General features: G+C 37.5%; 3 protein-coding genes and 1 long non-coding RNA gene across 4 annotated transcripts; 2 read left to right on the top strand and 2 right to left on the bottom strand.

Annotated features, from left to right (window-relative positions):
- The first annotated feature begins 1,283 nt into the window (after positions 1-1,283).
- On the top strand, positions 1,284-4,810 carry LOC137742641 (patatin-like protein 2). The gene is made up of 7 exons (XM_068482563.1): positions 1,284-1,499; positions 2,095-2,294; positions 3,077-3,314; positions 3,466-3,624; positions 3,756-4,061; positions 4,165-4,343; positions 4,459-4,810. The coding sequence occupies exons 1-7, from the start codon at positions 1,389-1,391 to the stop codon at positions 4,505-4,507; spliced, it is 1,242 nt and encodes a 413-aa protein (XP_068338664.1). The 5' UTR covers positions 1,284-1,388; the 3' UTR covers positions 4,508-4,810.
- On the bottom strand, positions 3,795-5,866 carry LOC137742643 (uncharacterized). Its single transcript, XR_011069423.1, has 3 exons — positions 5,634-5,866; positions 4,008-4,180; positions 3,795-3,932 (listed from the first exon to the last, which is right to left on the bottom strand). It is a non-coding gene; the product is annotated as an uncharacterized lncRNA (long non-coding RNA).
- A 1,178-nt stretch (positions 5,867-7,044) lies between these two features.
- Positions 7,045-9,886, bottom strand: LOC137742676 (protein DETOXIFICATION 16-like). The gene is made up of 8 exons (XM_068482603.1): positions 9,518-9,886; positions 8,580-9,124; positions 8,367-8,453; positions 8,221-8,277; positions 7,874-8,112; positions 7,629-7,747; positions 7,449-7,535; positions 7,045-7,372 (listed from the first exon to the last, which is right to left on the bottom strand). Exons 1-8 carry the CDS (start codon positions 9,752-9,754, stop codon positions 7,304-7,306), a joined length of 1,440 nt encoding a protein of 479 aa, XP_068338704.1. The 5' UTR covers positions 9,755-9,886; the 3' UTR covers positions 7,045-7,303.
- Positions 9,887-19,459: 9,573 nt separating this feature from the next.
- Positions 19,460-21,557, top strand: LOC137743271 (uncharacterized). Its single transcript, XM_068483139.1, has 4 exons — positions 19,460-19,732; positions 20,028-20,131; positions 20,969-21,098; positions 21,220-21,557. Exons 1-4 carry the CDS (start codon positions 19,604-19,606, stop codon positions 21,256-21,258), a joined length of 402 nt encoding a protein of 133 aa, XP_068339240.1. The 5' UTR covers positions 19,460-19,603; the 3' UTR covers positions 21,259-21,557.
- Positions 21,558-21,660: the final 103 nt, after the last annotated feature.

Here is a 21,660-nt window from a genome sequence, read left to right as displayed (position 1 = left end):
ATGGATCTTGGTATCCAGTACCCAGGTCAGGTAATTCTTCCCGGTAATATCCAGGGCAGCAAATTCAAGCTTCGCCAAGTTCGCCATTTTCTTTTCTGAAAGAAAATGAGATGTGTAAGAACTTGCAATAATATGTATTCCTAGAGGAATATGATGTTAGAACTTCTGGTTCTTACAAATTTTTCATTTTGATCTTCAGGCCAAAATGATAAGCACTCGAAACTTCTGGCTCGAGATTTTCAAGATGAATGAGGAGGGCGATTGTACCGCACCATTCTCATTGAAATAATGTAATATAGAATGGGCGATTATTCCGCACCACTCAAGTAATAAGAAAATTAAATATGCAGAGCAGTGTGGGCGATTATACCGCACCACCTAAAATTGCAATGAAATTAAACAGCAAGTAGATTTAAATATGAAGGGTAGGGTGAGCGATTATACCGCTCCACCTAAAATTTGCAGTAAAATTAAATATGCAGTCCAAGATAGGAGATGATACCGCACCGTCTTGAATCGCAGTAAGAATAAATTTGCAGTTCAAGATGGGCGATTGTACCGCACCATCTTGGATTGCAGTAAAATTAACATAAATAAATATTGGGTTAGTAATCAATCTCTACACCAAACAAGTAATCAAAGATGTATGTAACCGTTAGATTGAGAACTAAGAGCAGGCATGGAGCAAACAGTTCGTCACGAGGGTATATCGCGCAGTTGAGGCAGAGGAAGAAGATGAACAGTAAAAACCTTAGGGGAAACATTTTTTCTTTCTTTCTTTCGTTCGTCGAAGAGAGATGAGAGAATAATTATATTTAGAGACTCGTGCTGATAACATGTTATAAATAGGCCAAAGTTAGAGAGATAACCTTTTTAATGGTAGGTGCGAGGTAGATGTAAAATGTCACACTAAAATATAGCACAAGAGGATAACAAATAAAGACAGAGGAATAGATGATGTTACTAATATTTTTCTCTCGTTTTCTTCTTCTTATATTTTTCTTGTATATGTTTTGATTGCAGTCGAGTGCTCTATTTATAGAGCAACTCGTATTACTACATTTGAAATTTACAACTCACTTTTTGACAAATGACATCCTGAATTCCCATAGTCAGTTTTCAAACTGTCATGGGAATTGACAATGTATATGTTTATTCATAAACAATGCAAATGTTAAAAGCCAATCTGTGAGGGCATTGAAAAACTCCATCAAAACACTGTGGGCATTCACTACCCATCAGCATTTTCAACAGAAAACTATTTTGAAGGCTCTTAAATTTTTGGGGGCCCTGTGCCATGAAACCGATAGCTCCCTCTCAACGCTGGCTTTGATTATAAAGGTCATCATATACCATTACTCCCAACTACATTAGTTTCTCAAACAACAATGGCAGCATTTAATCGTGGAGAATATACCACAATTCTCAGCATTGACGGAGGAGGAGTGAGAGGCATCATCCCAGCCACCATACTAGACTGTCTTGAATCCCAACTCCAGGTTATGTATATTGTCTCTGTTCCCGCCTTTTATTCTTAATTCTTCCTAACTTGAATATGTTCTTTAATTAAGTATGTACCAAATTGTTACCACTGTTCTAAAATCCTCGTCTAGCGTTGCTTAGGTGTTAGGCAGCTAAGCATCGCCCTGATTAATTCCTAGGCGTTTGAAAATAATAGACCTGTTTAGGCGTCCGCCTAGCAGACCCAAGCACCCCTCTATGCCCGCTAGATCGCGACTCTCACTTACACAGAAATTTGATAACTTTCATTTTGCAATTTATTTTTTCAATAAATGTAAAATACTTGTTGAATACTCGAATGAACAATCATTATATGCTTGCTCCTTATGTTCTCAATATATTTGAATACTTTATAATTTATATGTCATTTATTTTACAATTTACGTATCCTAATACAATTATGTGTCCCTTTTAAGTATAAATAGACACTTATTTATAATATATAATATATTTGCGCCTAGCCGCTTAGGCACTAGGCCCCATCCCATTGCCCGACTAGCACCTAGCGTCTTTTAAAACCTTGATTGTTACTGATATTGTTCCTCGCATCTGTGTGCTTGAAAATTTCAAAAGAAACTCGATGGTGAAGATGCAAGGATTGCAGACTACTTCGACTTTATTGCCGGAACCAGCACAGGAGGCCTTATCACAGCCATGCTCACCAAACCAGATGAACAAAACAAACCTCTTTTTGTAGCAAATAAAATCGTTGAATTTTTTGTTGAAGAGGCTCCAAGATTCTTCCCTCCACCCAATCCTGCGGAGGAGCCAAGGTACGTGTATATTGTTGGAGCAATAATAGAAAATATGGAAATAGTACAAGAATTCCAATGATACTAATCATAAAGAGAATCACAACATCGATTGTGTACAAGATTAATATAAACAATTAGGGAGAAAGTAAGAAAAACTGACGAACTTGAAGATTCAGGCTTGCAAAATGCAATATTTTAAAGGCAGAACGCCCCTACTTTTGTGCTTGTAGTTCATTAGGCGTTCGTCTCCCATGATTCAACAATCTATAATCTGAAATCAAAGCACCGCAATCTTCAGCCGCCTGGAAGTGGTCGAGGTGCACCTTAGGGTGTTTTCAGGCGGTTGAAAACCTTGCTTGCAATATTATGGGGACCCCTCGAAGTTGAAGGCTGGGCCTTTGAGGCTCTGCCCTCTTTTATTTATTTATTTTTTTTTTCAATTGCAACGGCGGCGTCATCACGAAGAAGATGGTTGCGAAGTAGATGACGAATGATTTTTCTTTAAGACTTAGGCAGAATGACGTTATTTTGTCCAAATCTAATTTTTAATTTTAAATAACCCACAGTAGTCCCTAATTATTTAAGTCTCGTAAGGCAGGGCTATCCATGAAACGCCTTGGCTATGCCTTCACCTTTTACAACATTGATCTTAAGACACGACTCAAAATTGAACAACAAAGAATGAGAGAAACAAAGCAAGGAGCCCCTATTTCTCAAGAGGGTTTTCTCGAGGTAAATCTAGTACTTACTAATTTTATTTTATTTTTATTTTTGTTTTTTTTCAAAATTGAACAACAAAGAATGGGAGAAACGGACGGCATCATCTTGAAGACGTTTAAGAAGTGGAAGAGTAAGGCAGGAAACTTTTTGCATGAGCGTTTTTTATGGCTTATGGGACCAAAGTTCGATGGTGATAATCTGCATAACACGATCAAGCGGACCATTGGAGAAACAAAGATTCGAGATACCATAACCAACATTATCATTCCCAGTTGTGATATGAAGTACCTCCATCCGGTCGTCTTCTCCACCATGGAGGTTCGATTAGTAATGGTTTTCGAAGCATTTTTGTATAACTAATATTCGAGTTTCTTTTATGGATGATATAGTGTACGCTAGCCTAAGTCTACTATAATATGAGTTTATTTCTCTAGTATTAGTACTCGTTAACATATAAATCATAATGCAGGCAAAACGAGACGAGTCAAAGGATGTTCTGCTAAGTGATGTCTGCATTGCTACATCTGCAGCACCGTTCTATCTCCCTCCTCACAAATTTGAGCAGACTTGGGAGGGGGGCACAAGAAAATATGACCTAGTCGATGGTGGTGTTGCAGCCAACAATCCCGTACGTACTGCTGTACAATTTTAATCCTTAATTTTGATGATCTTAATGATGGTGTATGCCATATATAAATTATAAAAAATTCCTTTAAGATTGCATTATATTCAACAAACATCTTACACCAACGTTTCCAGACTTTGCTTGCAATCATTGAAAGTGCCAAGGAGAAGTCTGATAATAAAAGTGGGGCAGAGCGCCTGCATATTGATAGTAGTAAGCTTCTGGTACTGTCCCTGGGAACTGGATCTGCAAAGAAGGATGCGATGCTGGAAGTCGGAGAGCCCAGTACTTGGGGAATCTGGAAATGGTTCCTGCATCCAAAAAGAAGCAGTATCCCTTTAATTGATGTTCTTACGACTCCAAGTGTCAACATGGTTGAAGTATACCTGTCTGCTTTCTTCAATGTCTCCGGCTCTGATGACAATTATCTCCGGATCCAGGTTTATTTTTCGATTGTTTAACCATGTCCATGCATGCTTTACTTCAATGTCGTCTCCGGATGCAGGCACACACCTTCTTACTTGCTGGTTATCCGTGCTGCAGGAGGATGGCTTGAAACCTGATGAAATTGATATGACTGATTCAAGTCCGGAAAATCTCGAAAAACTTAAGAAGGCTGGGACTGACCTCCTTGAAAAAACTGTCAGTGCACTGAACCTCGACACTGGCTGGTATGTTGAACCAACTGACATGACATGCAAATACAAAGACGCAATTGCAGAGTGAGTGCTCTCAAGAATCATTATGATCCCTTTCATTTAGGTTAGCACAGTAGATACTGCTAGGTGTTAACAAAAAATGTGGTTGATATGTCTGCTCGTTTTATAATTTGTGCAGATTTGCCCGAAAACTGTCCAGTGAAAAAAAGAGGCGAGCAACTACATGAAAATCGAACGTTCTGTTTTCGATAACCCTCTTAATTTGTGGTTTTATATCATAGTACTTGAAGATGAGAATAACGGTCGTCTCTTACCAAGAAAGGGAGAAAATTTCACCTTGGAACAAAAAATAAATTAAAATGTATGCCTACTCGTAAATAAATTCAGCCATTTAAGGACTCGCTGAACAAATTTGGTGTAAGTTTCTGTTAAAAGTTTGTAATGTGTTGTTAATTCTCTTGTCTACAAGAAAGTATGTGTGTGTGTATATATATGGAATAAAATGAGCCTGTTTCTTCAGGTTCTTGACATGCACGATTCGTGACAGACATTATTGGTGGTTCTCGATCGAGTATCGAGTCTCGTTTGCTATGAAAAAGATAAATACATACACACACACACACACACACACAGAGAACCAAGCTATTAATACAATCACTCTTTGGTATATCTAAAAATTTCATTACAATTTTATTCCAAGTCATAGACTACCTCTTTGGTAACTAATAGAGTGCTATCCAAGGCACCCTTGTCTAGCAAGTAATAAGCATTTCTTTGTTCGAATAATTTAAATTAAGAGATGTATATAAGAACTGATTAGTTTTAAATTAAATGTCCAAACTTTTAAACAAATCTAAATTGGTAGGACGATGATGATTGTAAATAACTACACACGCGAACACAAACGCACACACAAGCCGTCTCACCAGCTCATTAAAACACTAACTCAAGTTAACTCGTATAGTAATTCAAGAGCTGATACAAAGACCACATTGTCTCTTTAAACTAACCCAATCATCCTAAAACCCTTCAATCTCACAATTACAAATCAAACCACGAAAATCGAAAACAGAACTCTCCATTCAACAATTCACTCACAAAAGTTGCATATCAATAACCCATACAACCAAATACATCACAGTCTTCGCATGCAAGATCAAAATGTCACAGCTCAATCCAATTACGGAACCCAAATCAAAAAGTGATTTAGAGTATATCTACAGAACTGATTAAGCAAACAATCAGGATTTGACGACGACGATGCCGCCGCCATGAATCACCTCTAAAGGAAGATAATTTCAAGCGGAATATTGAATTACGAGGAAGAAAGGAAGAAAGGAAAAAAAAGCTAACCCGCCGACGGATCGGTGCATGGCGTTGCCGAACATGGAGAGGCCGGAACTCATGGCTGCGAAGAAGCCTTTGTTTTCATCCTTCTTTGGGCTACCCATCTCTCTCTAGATTCTGTGCGAATCGTTCAAACCCTAATTCCAAAATTGGAAGGATGAAGGGGAAAAAAGGGTCCGAAAAACAGAGGAAAATCGTACGGAAATTTAAGAAGCAAAGAACCCAGAAATTGGAGAGAGAGAGAGCCGGGGGAAGTGGGGGTAGAATTGTAATTCCAGATTACAGCGAGGACCTGACGCATTTTCGGTTTAGTTTTTCCGCTCCGTTTTAGGAACGCGTGTTTTCTTCTCCTTAATGAGGTCATCCCATGCGTTGGAATGTTGTTTTGGGATATTGAGATTAGTTGACCTAATTTACGGATTGAGATTCACTCCAATTTTTTTTGTCTGGCACTTAGAAAATCGAGAGATTCAGATCATTCAATTTAAATTTTATTACTTTAATTAGTTGATTAATCTCACTGGTCTAATTCACAAAAATACAAAACTTGAACAGTCTAGATCTTTTTTCTTTTTAAATGATTCAAATCCATCGTAGAGACAAATAATATTACATCAAAAATTTATGTTAACTCAAGAGATGAAAAAACGCATCACGAAAGCATACATAAAATTATTATAATCTAAATATCCAGACCACTGCACAGTAGTATTATAATATACAAAATACAATAATATTATTATTATAATATACAAAAAGTTAAAAACAAAAAAGTAAAATGGGCTTTTAGTTTCAAAGATGGGTTTTGGCATCGGGGAATCAGATTAAGCTTCAAATGGAGTCATTGAATCAGTAAAGCTGATGAGTAATATCAGGAAAGCATTGAAACTATCAACAACGTGAAAACGAAAGCTCTCACCAGCAATTGCAGATGGAAACGATGGAGTAGTTCCAAACAGAGACAAGGGAGCAGTTGTAGACTACGGTCAATGGTGAAAGTCTCCCAAGTAGAGTGATTTCTGAGGTTCGAGTAAGGAAAAATAGGTAAATTTGAATTTTATACACAAAATCGTTTCGGTTTTTTGTCAAACAATCGTTTCAGTTTAGCTAACTTCAATCAATCAAGATTATGTACGGATTTATTGCAATTTTTTGTTATTATCGTCCGATTTTAGTTTGAAACGTATCTGAAAAGTAGGATACTCTTATCTCAATAGTACGATACACGTATCTCATTAGTTAATAACGTATCCCTTCGATGTTAGTTTAATTGTCTTGAAACATATCCAAAAAATATAAGGTTGCATAGAGTCCCACTTTTAGCTAAGAGAATCTCCTAAGCATTTCTCATGCTAGTTTAATTGGAGTCTGCTGTTAGTAGTGCATAATAGCCAATATCATTGCATGACAACAAGAGTTTCGTAATTCAGATTATGTATTGTGTTCTTTCGATGTTAAATAGGAAAATAGAATGCAATGCAATTATTTGAAGTCGAGGACTCCTAGGAAATGGTAACAACTTGTTTGGGGCTTGGTTTGCTACTGAACTTTCCTAAGCGTCACTGCAGGTCCACAAATGAAGTTCTTTCTTTTCCAATTGGCTTCCGAATTGTTGTTATTTCATGACAATAAATTTCTATCGAAAACAGAAGAAAAGATTGCTTTGATCTGCCGCATCAAATTACGTAGGTCGTACTGTCGATGACTGAGGTGGTATTCTGAACACGATCGGCAGCCTTCGTTGCCTGAAATGAGGAACTGTATTAAACATGGACAAAATGGTATTAGCAAGGTGAAACGAAGGACATGTCCTGAACTTACCTCTTTATTCCAATCAGTGCGTAAATTTACCACCACAAGTGCGGTTAGTTGAACAACAAGTCCACAAATGATTCCCATCCAAAGTCCCTATACACACAAATTTAAACTTCAATGGCTGATCCATACACACACACACACACATAGAGAGAGAGAGAGAGAGAGAGAGAGAGAGAGACTCACCATTCCTCCAATATGGAGGACGAAGGCGAAAACCACAGCAGTAGGAATTCCCACAGCATAATAAGCAATAAGATTTATGGCTACACAAAGATTCTGCCATCCACAGCCTCTGGCAGCCCCTGCATACCCAATTATTAATTCTTTTTAGCTGTGAAATCAGAATTTTGAAAAGAAATAAAGCACTTAAATTAAATATGTCAAGTTTCAAACTTCATGAAGCCATTGGATTCAGTAATTGCTAGAACCTGAAAGCACACATTGGAATCCATCCAAGAAGTCGGAAACTGCAAGCAGTAGCATCATTTTAGCAACATATTTGATCACTTGATGCTCATTGCTGTAGAGCTTTCCCCAAACATGGCGTATCAAAACCGTTGCTATTGCGATTGCAGCACCCTCTAACAAAGCCATCACAGTCATGACTCGTAGAGCTAATTTTGCGCCTTGCGGTCGTCCAGCACCCAATTCATTTGACACTCTTGTGCTGTTACAATAACAGGAAAACATTATTCTCAATTTCTCAGATTAGAAGATAATTACAAGTACAAGAATGAATGTTGATATGCCGTTAGAAATCACATGAATCACCGACCTTATAGCGCTGCCAAGGCCTACTGATATCGTATAAACCATCCAACATGTGTTAAGGCTGCAAAGACAACAACAAAATCAGAAACTATTCAAATTTACTTACGAGTGAACGAATAATAGTTCTCTATAGTTTTCTACTTTCTGTACCTTATTGATAACACAGATGTTTCTAGTTTTGGGTTCGGGAGAAGACCGGATAAGAGAACAACCATTTCGAAGCACCAATATTCGAGGCTGCAATTCGAAAGCGTGTATGTGGTCAGTGATTCAGATAGAAAAAAAAAAAACGATCCAACATTTCTGGTACGCATGACAATTTTGATGTTTTGTACTATCAATTAAGCAGAAAATGAAACCTACCATAGCATTACAGCTGAAGAAATGGCAAGTTTGACAAAGCTGAAAATGTCATGCAATGCCTGTTTCGAAAATCCAGTCCAAGTTTTCCTGCAGGCGGGCGAGAACAGCACATAACTTGCCACTAACACCACGTTAAGCCAATGCGAAATGCTAATTGCCAACGCGGCACCCTTGTTTCGCAGTCCAGATTTAAAAATAAGTCCCCAACAAACCGCAATGTGGAGCAAAGCTGTGACTCCAGAGGTGATCATCATTGGAATCACATTGTTTTGCGTCTGTAAAAATCTGTTGAGGCATTGGAGGAGGCTGAAGGCGAACAGGCTCGGAATCATCCAGCGGTTGAAGGTTCCTGCCGCGGCAGATATCTCGTGGTCTTGGTGAAGAGCCATGAGAATGTTGCTTGTGTAGAACCAGACTAGCGATAAGGGAATGCTTACTGCTAATAATATTAGCATTGCTTTTTGCATGTGGACTCCAAGCATGCGGTACTGTTTGGCTCCGTAGGCTTGCCCACATAGTGTTTCCAATGCACTTCCCATTCCCAACTGTGAGACATGTTTGATACTCTTTTACGGGCCTCTAATAAAATGCCAAAAGTGTTTCCTAAAAAACATTTCTAAATAAGCCCCTAAAGAATTAAATCCTATTCATGTTTTTATTCTAATGAGAGTCGAATACAATACTTTTTTATTATCCATCGTAATCAATATGAGGACTTTCATGCAACGGGAACGTCACATTGGCGTTTGTCAAACTAGACTTGTACAATACAGTACTTTTTTATTATCCATCGTTAGCAACAGGAGGACTTTCATGGAACGGGAACGTCGGCGTTTGTCCCAAACCACCGTGACAAATGGAGAAAAGCTTAAACACCGCCACAAACTGGAAAAATTGAAAGAAAATTTGAACAAAATGTTGAAGAGAAAGTCGCTTACCAAGACGCTGAATCCAGTGACATTAGCAAAGGAAGAGGCCATGGAAGCACTAGAAAGTTCCAACTCTCCGATATGGCCGACAAACATGACTGCTGTGACCTGTAAGCTGTACTGCAACAAGCTCACTGCAATCAGAGGACCCGCCAGCCACAGTTGCAATTTCGCTTCTTGAATTACAAGCCATCTTGTAGAAACCGGCACGTTCGGCGATATATCGGAATCTTGAGGCGTTGGCATTGGAAAAAGGGGTGACTATTTCTTCAGGCTCTATCGCCGATATATCGGTCGCCAAAAGAGAGTTAAATTTCGGAAATTCTGGAAAAAAAAAATTCACCTAGCGTCGGAATGAGTCTGGGTTGCAGAGCCACCACAGAGCCTCGCGAAGAACGACGTGGAAATTCATATCCTCCTGATGTGTTTACTCTCTCGGCTCCTTTTTGTTTCTGCCCTTTTTAATGAATCGGGAGATTCATGAACGCTTTATTTTCCTTGTCTTTTGACACGTGGCATAATTTACACCCTCCACTACAATCCTATTATAATTTGTATGCATGCAAATCCCAAAAAGTTATATTTGAACTCATGTAACTTCTTTCTACACTTAACTTACTCTTTTAATTCATATTGTTTTTTATTAAAGAACTAATCTTTCTTTAAACCCAAATTTATTATCTAAACTATTCTCTCAAACCCAATTCAAAATGATAAATTATCTTTAAACTCATTCCCTTTGTAAATAACATCTCTAATTGATTTTTTTTTCTTTTTCAAAATGGTGTCCTTGCCCCACCCCCTTCTTCCTACTAGCATTTCCATGACTACTTTTTATCTTTCTACTACCATGCCCACACATTTGCCTTTTTTCTTTCCGCTGATGCGCATAAACAACAAATCAAACAATTCTCCTTGAAAATTTTCCAATTACGAGGCATAGATATTTGGCAACATGGAAAATACTAAGATTTAAAAAACCAAAGACCCTGCAATTAAAAGAAACCAATTATCAACTTTTCCAACAGTAAGTAGATAAACTTGCTTGTCTTCATTCAAAGAATTACAGGAAGATTGTTGTAACTAGTTCACATTTTTACATTACGAATTTTTCCACCGTGAGTTCTAAACTTAAAACATGATAGAAAATAAACTAAAGAAAAGGAAATTTCAACATATCTATCAAAACATTTTTAATCATCTTCAAGAACCACAATATCATTAGTGGCTACATTCTCTAACCCTCGAAGTTGCTTAAATTGATCAACACGGTATTTTGAGTACAAGTTGTTCACTCTAATATCACTACTCATTTGACTCTTTTTGTGCTACATGGCAGAACTGTCAACTTTGCATGGTCGTCCTTTTGTCTTAATCTTTTTCTCATTGGCCGCACCCCACCCTCATTTCTCTTCTTTTCTTTCAATCCTAGCCATCCATCCATTTCCTTTCTCCATCATAGCCACCCACGTGGCCTTCCAGATTTTGTGGAGCATTCCATTTTATGGTCAAATGATCATTTCGTCCATAACTTTGCTCGTTCATAACTTATTCATTATAATTCCATTTCATGAATAGTTTGCGCCCACGTATTCGTGAGATCGAGCTTTAATCGAAAATATAAATTGTGCCTCAAAAGGTCTATGGATTTTAGATAATTAATTTTCAAACCTCAAACTTTGTAACTAATTTAATTAAAATCTAAGTTCAAATAAATTAATATAAAATTTTGAAAAATAATATAAAATCTCAATAATATAAGTACGTAGATTATAACAGTGAAATCTAGAAACGGATTTCACACTCTTATCTAAAAGTGGGACTCTCTGCAACTTTATATTTTTGACACAAATTTTTATATTATTAGTAAAAACATTGACATTAAGTTACGAAGTGTTAAAAAGTTTCACTTTTGAGAGCCCAGAGCATTTCTACTAGCATTACTTTATATATCAGTGATGACCCCATTATTGGTGTGCCAAAGTCCTAATCATACCTTAAACCTTGGGCCTAATCAAAAGGCTATTAAAAATCAATAAAGCAAATAGCTCAAAGCCCAAGCTGTGGGCCTAGACGTTAACAGTCAAACAAAACGAAAAAGAAGAAAAAGGCGTTGACTATCAATTTATTTTTGCCTGCCGTGTCGCAGCTGTCGCTTGTCAGATACGTAGTGGAAGTTGGAAGTCAGCGCGTTTACGTACCGTAATGGAAATTAAAATACAAATTTGAATTCCAATAATGGAGTATTTTAGTTTTTACTAAATTTAGAGGAATTGAAAAAGTAGTGGGACCTAAAAATTTTGGAATTCAATTCCTTCTTACGGAGGAATTGGACTTTTGAGATCTATGAGGTATTTCAATTCCGCCTGTTGTGGGTAATCCGGAATACAAATTTTCTACCACTTATATCCTCACTTTATTTTAAAAATTTCAGCACTACCCTTTGCATTAACACAGAAGATCCACCCACCGTTGTCCAACGCTAATTTCCAATGCCACTCCCTCCCCCAACACCACAACCACCCCATGCCCAGCGACGTAACCCAAACCCACTACTCCCACGTTCCGCCATATCTATATGTTTCCCCAAGAAAATTTTGAAATCAAAATGCACTCAGTTAGAGAGAGAGAGAGAGAGAGAGAGAGAGAGAGAGAGAGAGAGAGAGAGAGAGAGAGAGAGAGAGAGAGAGAGAGAGAGAGAGAGAGAGAGAGAAGAAGAAGAGAAAGAGGGAATGAGGGAGTAACAGTGGAGTTTATTTGCCATCAAATGCCCAGGACTTGAAATCATAATGGAATGGATTGAGATAGCGAGAGGTGGCGGTGAGGAGTGGGTTATTTGGGGAAGAGAAAGATAAGATTGGTTTGGAGAAGAGGGAATGGGGGAATTATATTCCGATTCCAGTGAATTAGTAAACAATTAAGTGGAATCAATATTTTTTTTACTCCGATTTCAGAAAATTTAAGTAAACAGCTTCAACAAAATCCAATTTCAACTCCTCCTCAATTCAATTCCTCTCATTCTGATTACGGATTAGTAAACGAGTCATAAGAGTAGGGTGTGGTTCAGTATGAAATCTCAAATCGAAAATGAAATCCCAAATTTCAAACTGAAAATTTCGGAACAGAAATTTGAAGACCAATCTCGAACCAAAATTTGAATATTCCCAATTTTTTGGATTCCCGAAATATTTTCAGTATATATTTCGGGATGGTTCGATATTCTCAAATTTCATACAAATTAAAATACCAATCATTCATACCAAGTCAAATTAACATGTAACCAAAATAAAATAAGTTAAGTAACAAATCCAAAAACAAAAAGATATATTACAAACCTAATATGATTTTTGGATTTCGTGATAAGGAGATAAGCACATTTGGTTGAGAAGCTGTAGTGCAGGGTGGGTGTGTGCGGGAGGTTCATACCGGCAATGGTGGCGATAAAGGGCTATGGTTACTACCTTTAGACCAAAGGGTAGAGTTTAAATTCTGGAAATCCAAGAGGTGAATGGTAGCGTTGAACAAATGAAGTACATGACTATGGTTACTACTTGTAGGCCACACCAATTATATTGCTACTAGTAGTTTGCAACAATTCAAATGTCCTCTTTTTCAGTACTTGAATTCAACATTCAACTTCTGGTTCTGTCCCTGGGAACTGGATCTGCAAAGAAGGATGCGATGCTGGAAGTCGGAAATCCCAACGAATGGGGAATCTTGAATTGGTTCATGAATCCAAAAAGAAGCGGTATCCCTTTAATTGATGTTCTTACGACTCCAAGTGTCAACATGGTTGAAGTATGCCTGTCTGCTTTCTTCAATGTCTCCGGCTCTGATGGCAATTATCTCCGGATCCAGGTTTATTTTTCAACTGATTAACCATGTCCATGTATGCTTTACTTCAATGTCGTCTCCGGATGCAGGCACACACCTTCTCACTTGCTGGTTATCCGTGCTGCAGGAGGATGGCTTGAAACCTGATGAAATTGATATGACTAATTCAAGTCCTGAAAATCTCAAAAAACTTGTGAAGGCTGGGGACTGACCTCCTTGAAAAAACTGTCAGTGCACTGAACCTCGACACTGGCTGGTATGATGAACCAACTGACATGACACGCAAATACAAAGACGCAATTGCAGAGTGCGTGAGCACAAGAATCATTATGATCCCTTTCATTTTGGTTAGCACGGTAGATACTGCTTGGTGTTAACAAAAAATGTGGTTGATATGTCTGTTTGTTTTATAATTTGTGCAGATTTGCCCAAAAACTGTCACGTGAAAAAAAGAGGCGAGCAAATACATGAAAATCGAACGTTCTGTTTTCACCTTGGAACAAAAATTAAATTAAAATGTATGCCTACTAGTAAACAAATTCAGCCATTTAAGGACTCGCTGAACAGATTTGGTGTAAGTTTCTGTTAAAAGTTTGTAATGTGGTGTTAAGTCTCTTGTCTACAAGAAAGTGTGTGTGTGTGTCTATATATACATATATATATATATATATATATATATATATATATATATATATAATAAAATGAGCCTGTTTCATTTGGTTCTTGACATGCACGATTTGTGACAGACATCATTGGTGGTTCTCGATCGAGTATCGAGTCTCGTTTGCTATGAAAATGATACATACATATACATATACATATACATATATATATATATATATATAATCCTTTCTGTTAATTAGATCTAGTGCTTGAATATCACGATGTGCAACGAACAAGATTACAAAATAATAAGAATATTATTAAATAAACAAAAATGCTGAAACGATTACAAAATAAAAAAAAAACTACATTGTGACTGATTTATTTATCATACTAAGCTACAACCTCTATTTATAGAGATTCAAAACCTAAGAAACCCGCTAGGCCTAAATCGTAAACTAACAAGCAAAATCCAAATATTAAAATAAATTTAAATACTAATATTTTTTTTAACACCCCCATCAAATTCATGGCGGTACATGACATGAGTTTAACTGTGATATCCCACATCACCCAGGGGAGTGATCCTTATATGTATATTCCCATCTCTACTTAGCACGAGGCCTTTTGGGAGCTCACTGGCTTCGAGTTCCATTGGAACTCCAAAGTTAAGCAAGTAGCACGCAAGAGCAATCCCATGATGGGTGACCCACTGGGAAGTTGCTTTTGAGTTCCCAAAAACAAAACCGTGAGGGAATGGTAAGCCCAAAGCGGATAATATCGTTCTACGGTGGAGTCAGGCTCGGGAAGTGGTCCCGCCCGGGCCGGGATGTGACAATTTGGTATCAGAGCCTAATCCTGATCACGTGTGTGCCGACGAGGACGTCGGGCCCTTAAGGGGGGTGGATTGTGACATCCCACATCGCACAGGGGAGTAATCCTTATATGTATATTTCCATATCTACCTAGCACGAGGCCTTTTGGGAGCTCATTGGCTTCGGGTTCCATTGGAACTCCAAAGTTAAGCGAGTAGCGCGCGAGAGCAATTCAATGATGGGTGACCCACTGGGAAGTTGCTCGTGAGTTCCCAAAAACAAAACCTTAAGGAAATGGTGGGTGACCTACTGGGAAGTTGCTCGTGAGTTCCCAAAAACAAAACCGTGAGGGAATGGTAAGCCCAAAGCGGACAATATCGTTCTAGCACAGGGGAGTGATCCTTATATGTATATTTCCATATCTACCTAGCACGAGGCCTTTTGGGAGCTCATTGGCTTCGGGTTCCATTGGAACTCCAAAGTTAAGCGAGTAGCGCGCGAGAGCAATTCAATGATGGGTGACCCACTGGGAAGTTGCTCGTGAGTTCCCAAAAACAAAACCTTAAAGAAATGGTGGGTGACCTACTGGGAAGTTGCTCGTGAGTTCCCAAAAACAAAACCGTGAGGGAATGGTAAGCCCAAAGCGGACAATATCTTGCTACGGTGGAGTCGAGCCCGAGAAGTGATCCCGCAGGGGCCGGAATGTGACATTAACAATCGACGATGTGGATGCAAGCTCTGTTGTGCTAATTTATCTATCGTGATTTAAATTGATGGAATTGAAACTTGAAAAGTTGGAACTTTAAAAAAAATTTATTTCAAATATACAACAATCTATATAATGACGAAAAATGATCCTCGTCAGATTCTTTTCTTAGGGATCTCATCATCATTTATCGTACATCGTACGGTTAGAAATGATTTCAAAATTTAAATTTTAAAATTAAATATAAATATTACCTAACGAAAGCTGACCGCACGATATATAATGAACGATCATAGAATCTCTAAGATCACATGACCCCTAGGAAAAGGAACTCAAAGAATTCGATCAGAAAACCAACAGCCATAACTTAAAAACCAACCAATACTTTTTCTCCTTGCCCGTTAGGGCCTAAAAAACCGGCAAATTTTTTTCTTTCATTTTTTTTTCTCTTTTGTTTTTTTCTTTTCTTTCTTCCTTCACTCCGACTTTCTTCAATTTGGGCAAAACCAATTGCAGCAAACAAAACAACTTCTGCAAAGTCAAACTGCAGAAGGGGACTTCATACGGGTTGTGAGTGAAGATGCGGATGAAGAGCAGATGTAGATGAAGGTGGGGACGCGGCTGGTGGGATGGATCCACGTGCGGAAACGGTGCGGGATACGGGTCATGTGCAGGAGTACGGGGACAAGAACAAACAACGAACAATTACAATTTTCACGATGAATCTAATCTGGAACAATCAAATAGCAGAAGACAGACAACAAACTGACGAGACGAGAGCAGATTAAATCCCTAAAAGTCAAAACTACTCTGATACCAAGTTAAATATCATTAAATAATAAAATTATTATTAAATAATCAATAATGCTGAAACAGTTACAAAAACCTCAAAAATTACATTATGGCTGATTTGTTTAACCCAAAAAACCCTAACTCAGAAGGGTTAAACCCAAATCCTAAACTAACATCAAGTAAATTAAATCAAACTTAAATACTAATATTTTCCAACAATAACATCAAGTAAATTAAATCAAACTCCGTTGAAAGATATTAGAATAAACTTAAATATTAATATTTTTCAACAATAACATCAAGTAAACTGAATCTAATATCCATTGAAAGTGTGCAGTGAGTCAGTGTGCATTGGGTGAAGCCCAGCAAGCAGCACGCTTTTTGGTTTGGGCCAGGGACATGAGAACAAGGCCCATCATGGCTCCAGGCCATCTGGATTGGGTTGGGAGCTGCAGGCCCGTGTGGAACCCCACCCAAGTTGAAGTCTGGTTTTCTATGCATGCGCAACAAGCCCAATGGGTTGCTGCCCGCGGTGGTCTAGACGTCTAACGACGTTGTCCCTCCCGAGGCCGTAAAAAAAAATCCCAATTTAATTTTTTTTTTTTCATCATGAAAAATCCTAATTGTTTCTAATTTCTTTCGATTCTTTGACTTACAAATTCTACATAAAAAAATTGTGTAATGTGTGTGTGTGTGTCGGAAGGTAAATGTAACTGTAAATGTAGGGGATTCATGAATCATGGGGACTATTTTCATACTTCATGATCGTTTCAAATATCTTCTTTTATTTTAAGCGTACTTGATTGGCCAAAAAGGACAAAAACCTTTGAATTTGTAGAATATCTTTCCTGGAAAGCTGAAATTGCATATCTAATGCATTGTATCACGTTCAACAAAAAAACATTAAGTTGAATCAATAGCATGTAGATCAATTCAATAAAATAATAAATTAATCATAAAAGAAATGATTAAAACATAATACTCTCCTGATTGAAGATCAAACTCTCTTTAACGCAGCGTCAAGAGCGTGGTGATAACGTGATGTAAGCCTGTTTTACTGAACAATTACAGAAGACAGAGAAGGGGTGGCCACTGGCACAAAGAGATAGTAGAGAGAGATTTAATTGTGAGGTGTGTGTTATTCTACCTCACCGTGCCCTTATTTATAGTAGTAGGAAGGTACCCCAATATGATTACAACTCTAATAAGATAATATCTAAAGTATAATCTATGGTATAATCTCATCATGATATCCTTAAATATGTTAGGATTTATATAACCACATCCGTATATTAAATATGACTGCAACAACCCAACCCAAGGGTTGAGCTTGAAAAAGAAAGAAAAAAAACTGAAAACCCTAGCCGCCGTCAAAGCAAGCTTCGGCGACCATGAACCAGCAACCCAACAAACACCATAAGTGAAGATTAACCAAACCGCAACCACAAAAAGAGAAGCAGACATTTGAAAATTGATAAACAAGTAAATCTGGAAATTGGTAAAGAAATGTATCTGGAAATAAACAAATCTGCAAGTCTGCAACACCAAGAGCAACACAAGCACATAATCCATCAAAATACTATCTTAATCCACAACTCACATCAATAATTACATTTATTCATCTGAAATTCAAATAACTAACAAACCCACAACAAAAAATCGAACAAATCTGCAATACGAAGATGTAATACAAATCTGCAATATAAAGTTGCAATACAAATCTGCAATCGAGCAAATAATTACTGTCATGGAAATAGAATGGAGAAGAATGGAGAAATTGGCGGCATGGACATGGAGGGTCTCACAAATATGAAGCTTAGAATAGAAAGGAGGATGCATGTTATGGAGAAGAATGGATAAATTGGAGGCATGGACATGGAGGGTCTCACAAATATGAAGCTTGGAATAGAAAGGAGGATGCGGGTTATGGAGAAGAATGGAGAAATGGACATGGAGGGAGGCTGGAGGCAGGGAACGAGAGAGAGAGAGAAGAGGGGAATGAAAAATAGAAAAGGTTTGGCTGTGTTAGGGTTTTGTTGATTTGGTCATAAAAATTAAAAAAAATCTCCAAAATCCAGCTTGGAAAGTTTCATTGAAAACAACTTCGCAATAGATTCTGTTTTGTTATGATTGTATGACTAAACTATTTATAAACATTGAAAAATAATAATTAAATATATATATATCAGTTAGGTTCGGTTTCCGAACCTCAAAAATTGAAGCTGAACTGGCCAGATTCGGTTTGAAAGTTTCGGTTTCGTTTTTTTGGGCCTCGGTCTGGTTCTATTTTCGGTTTGGTTTTCGATTTTCGATTTTTTGAACCCACCCCTACTAAAAAGAAGAAAAGTTCCGAGTAAGTATGTGCTCTTCCAAAAGTTCCGAGTAAGTATATCAAAGTGTAATATCTTACTCCTTAATCTTATCATTTCAATATCCTTTTGGTATCTACTTAATCACTACTGGATCGAGACTAAGATAATACCAAAGACCACGAATTTCCATACCTATCTCTAGCATAATTCACCTACATACCTACGTAGGACTATTTGATCCCAAATCTTATTCATACCAAAGACTACGATAATACCAAATATATTGATTATTATATTTCATCAAATTAATTTCGACCCTCACTAGCTATAATTGAATCCTCAAATTGAGGAAGGGATGAGATTCCGTAAAAATAACAATAAATTAAAGGTGATTTTGTTATACCAGACTATTTTAGACTGGACTAGATTCATGGACTAAGCTAGAGTGACTTAAAACTGACTATGTTGGACTCAGTTAATAAAACGTTTAGTGCAGTATCGGAGCTATTGTAAATTTTACATCTTTTTCAAGTTTTATGGAATTCATCTATCGTGATATAAATTGATGGAATTGAAACTTGAAAAGTTTGAACTTTGATTAAAAAAAATAAAATAATAATAATCGTATAATCTAAAAGGTCTTAAAAATGAGGCATAAGATTCTACGTTTTTCAAATTTTTTTTATTTCAAATATACAACAATTTATATAATGACAACTGGTGTAAAAAGTCGGGTTCATTGGAAATGTTATAATGATTTGAAAGAAATCTGATGTCACGTGCAGTCTAAAAGTCCCAATCGCAATCTACAGCGAAGCTATTCCATTTTTCTATTCAATTATTCAATTTTATTTGCTTTTCAAATTTAATCACTTTCCTCTCTCTCTCTCTCTCTCTCTGTTCTCCGGCCAAATCCAAAAACCCTAACGAGCTCTGATCATCCCTCTGCAAGTTCGGCAGAAGCCCACTGAATTTTGTGAAGATTTGGGGTCGATTGTTATTGTTTTGGATAAAATTTGTGATTTTGCAAAGCATGAAAGAAGGGAAGTCAGTAAAATTGAACGGTCAACAGCAGCAGCCGCAGCCGCCGCAGCACCAGAACGGTCACTTGTCGCCGTTCAAATTCGCCAAGTTGTTGGATCCGGAAGCTTCCTGGGACAAGGTACTTCAACTTCCCGAGATAGTACGATATGTTTGGTTCCCGAGAATGTATGATATGTTTGGTTGCCGAGAAAGTTTGATAGAAAACGAACTAGAAAAAGAAGTTTGAATCTTGGGTATCTATTGAAGCATCGGAATTTACAATGTGTTTCTAAAATTTTGGAATTGAAGGCCAATATTGAAACGGTCAAATTTATTGAGTGTAACGAGCGGAAAATTAATAAAATTCTGCATTCGTTAATATTTCTCATGGCAAACTTGAATGATTTACTCTGTGTGTGTGTGTGTGTGTGCAGGATCAATTGGGAGATGTCTTGCATTGGATTCGACAAGCAATGGCCCTCGCATGTGGGCTACTGTGGGGTGCAATACCATTGGTCGGAGGCATATGGTTCGTCATGTAAGTTGATGGTTGGACACCTTCTTAATTGCTTGTCATAGTTACCGTTTCCACTTAATCATCATATGTTTGTGTTGCTAATCAGTGATCAGCTCATTTAACTTGAGGATCGTTAGGAACCCATCAAAGCAAATCTTGGCAAGGAATTTGCCCAAATGTAACATTGTTTGCTTAGTGTTAAGAAATCCGTAGGAATGGGACTTAAAACTCGTTTGCGACTGCCCAATATTTGGATCATAAAACATATGAGTAAGTATGCTGAAACTTAAATTCTCTAGGTTGTCGGTGTTACTTTCAAGACTTCAGGAATCCTATTTAATCATAGGGGTGTAGAACTTCAGCTTCTCGTCATTGCCTAGAATCTTAATGGCCTATATGAACGCTAGAGCATTATAATTTTAGAAAGTTTCTTTCCAAATCGACATATTAGATGAAGAGTTACCTTCGTGAGTTCAACTGTAAAGCTGGAGCATTCATCAAATTGTTTCTGCAATATTGTAGTTCTCGGAAAGAGAGAATTACCTCAACTTTAGGGGGACTTAGTGCAGACAGTTTTCAATTTACTGTACCAACTTGATAGGTTTACGCGGGCATGTAATACTATTTAGATTCACACAGACAACTTATCTCTTAGTTTCAGGCCAAGAGAGAAGAATGTATGCCTGAGTTGGATGTCCTTGCTTCCCACCTACGTGTTTGAGAAATATGATTTGATGGTTTTGAGTTTTCTCTTATGTATCATATGCTTCACCATCTTAAGATAACAATTTTCTTTTTCTCCAAACTAGTGTCATATATTTTCTTAATCTTTATGTCGTGGACTTTGTTTTTTCACAGTTTTTTGGTAATATCAACTGGAATCATATATGGCTACTACGCAATGGTACTAAGGGTTGACGAAGAAGACTTTGGTGGTCATGGAGCTCTCCTCCAAGAGGGGCTTTTTGCTTCCATAACTCTTTTTCTGGTAGTTTTCAAACTTTTATCGCCTATTTCCCCTTGAGACTACCTTCTCAAATAAATTAAGATCAATGCGTTTCTTTTAGTCTCTTACCTTTTTCTCATTTCCGTTTCTTTCTGTTTAACAGCTTGCCTGGATTCTAGTATACAGCTTGGGACATTTCTGATTGGCTATCTAATCAATATCGCCGTCATTTCCATCCCTGTTGGTGTTCAGTTATAGGACTTTGGTTACATGACGAATGATAACCTTGGATACGATGAGAAAGTTTCATTAGAAGTCATTAAGTCGGTACTGTTTGCTCGTTTCTTTATGTTAAGCAACACTATGAGTTGGTGAATCGATGTTCCGGTCAATGTCCTTCAAAAACGTCCACGCAATGTAGCAATGTATGGCCTGCAGAACTGACAATCAAAATTGTTTTGGTAGCCTCTAATAAAATTACCTGCAATCATTGTTCTTGTAGATTTTGCCGACAATAATATGTGGTTGTGTAATTTGTGTGACACCGCACAGAGTACGATTGCAGGCTTATGTGTCGATACATTTTTCCCTATTTGAGTACTGG

The sequence above is a fragment of the Pyrus communis genome, chromosome 8 (assembly GCF_963583255.1).
Source record: "Pyrus communis chromosome 8, drPyrComm1.1, whole genome shotgun sequence".
NCBI lineage: Eukaryota > Viridiplantae > Streptophyta > Magnoliopsida > Rosales > Rosaceae > Pyrus > Pyrus communis.
The sequence above is the reverse complement of the archived record's forward strand: the minus strand, read 5'-3'. Positions and strand labels throughout refer to the sequence as shown.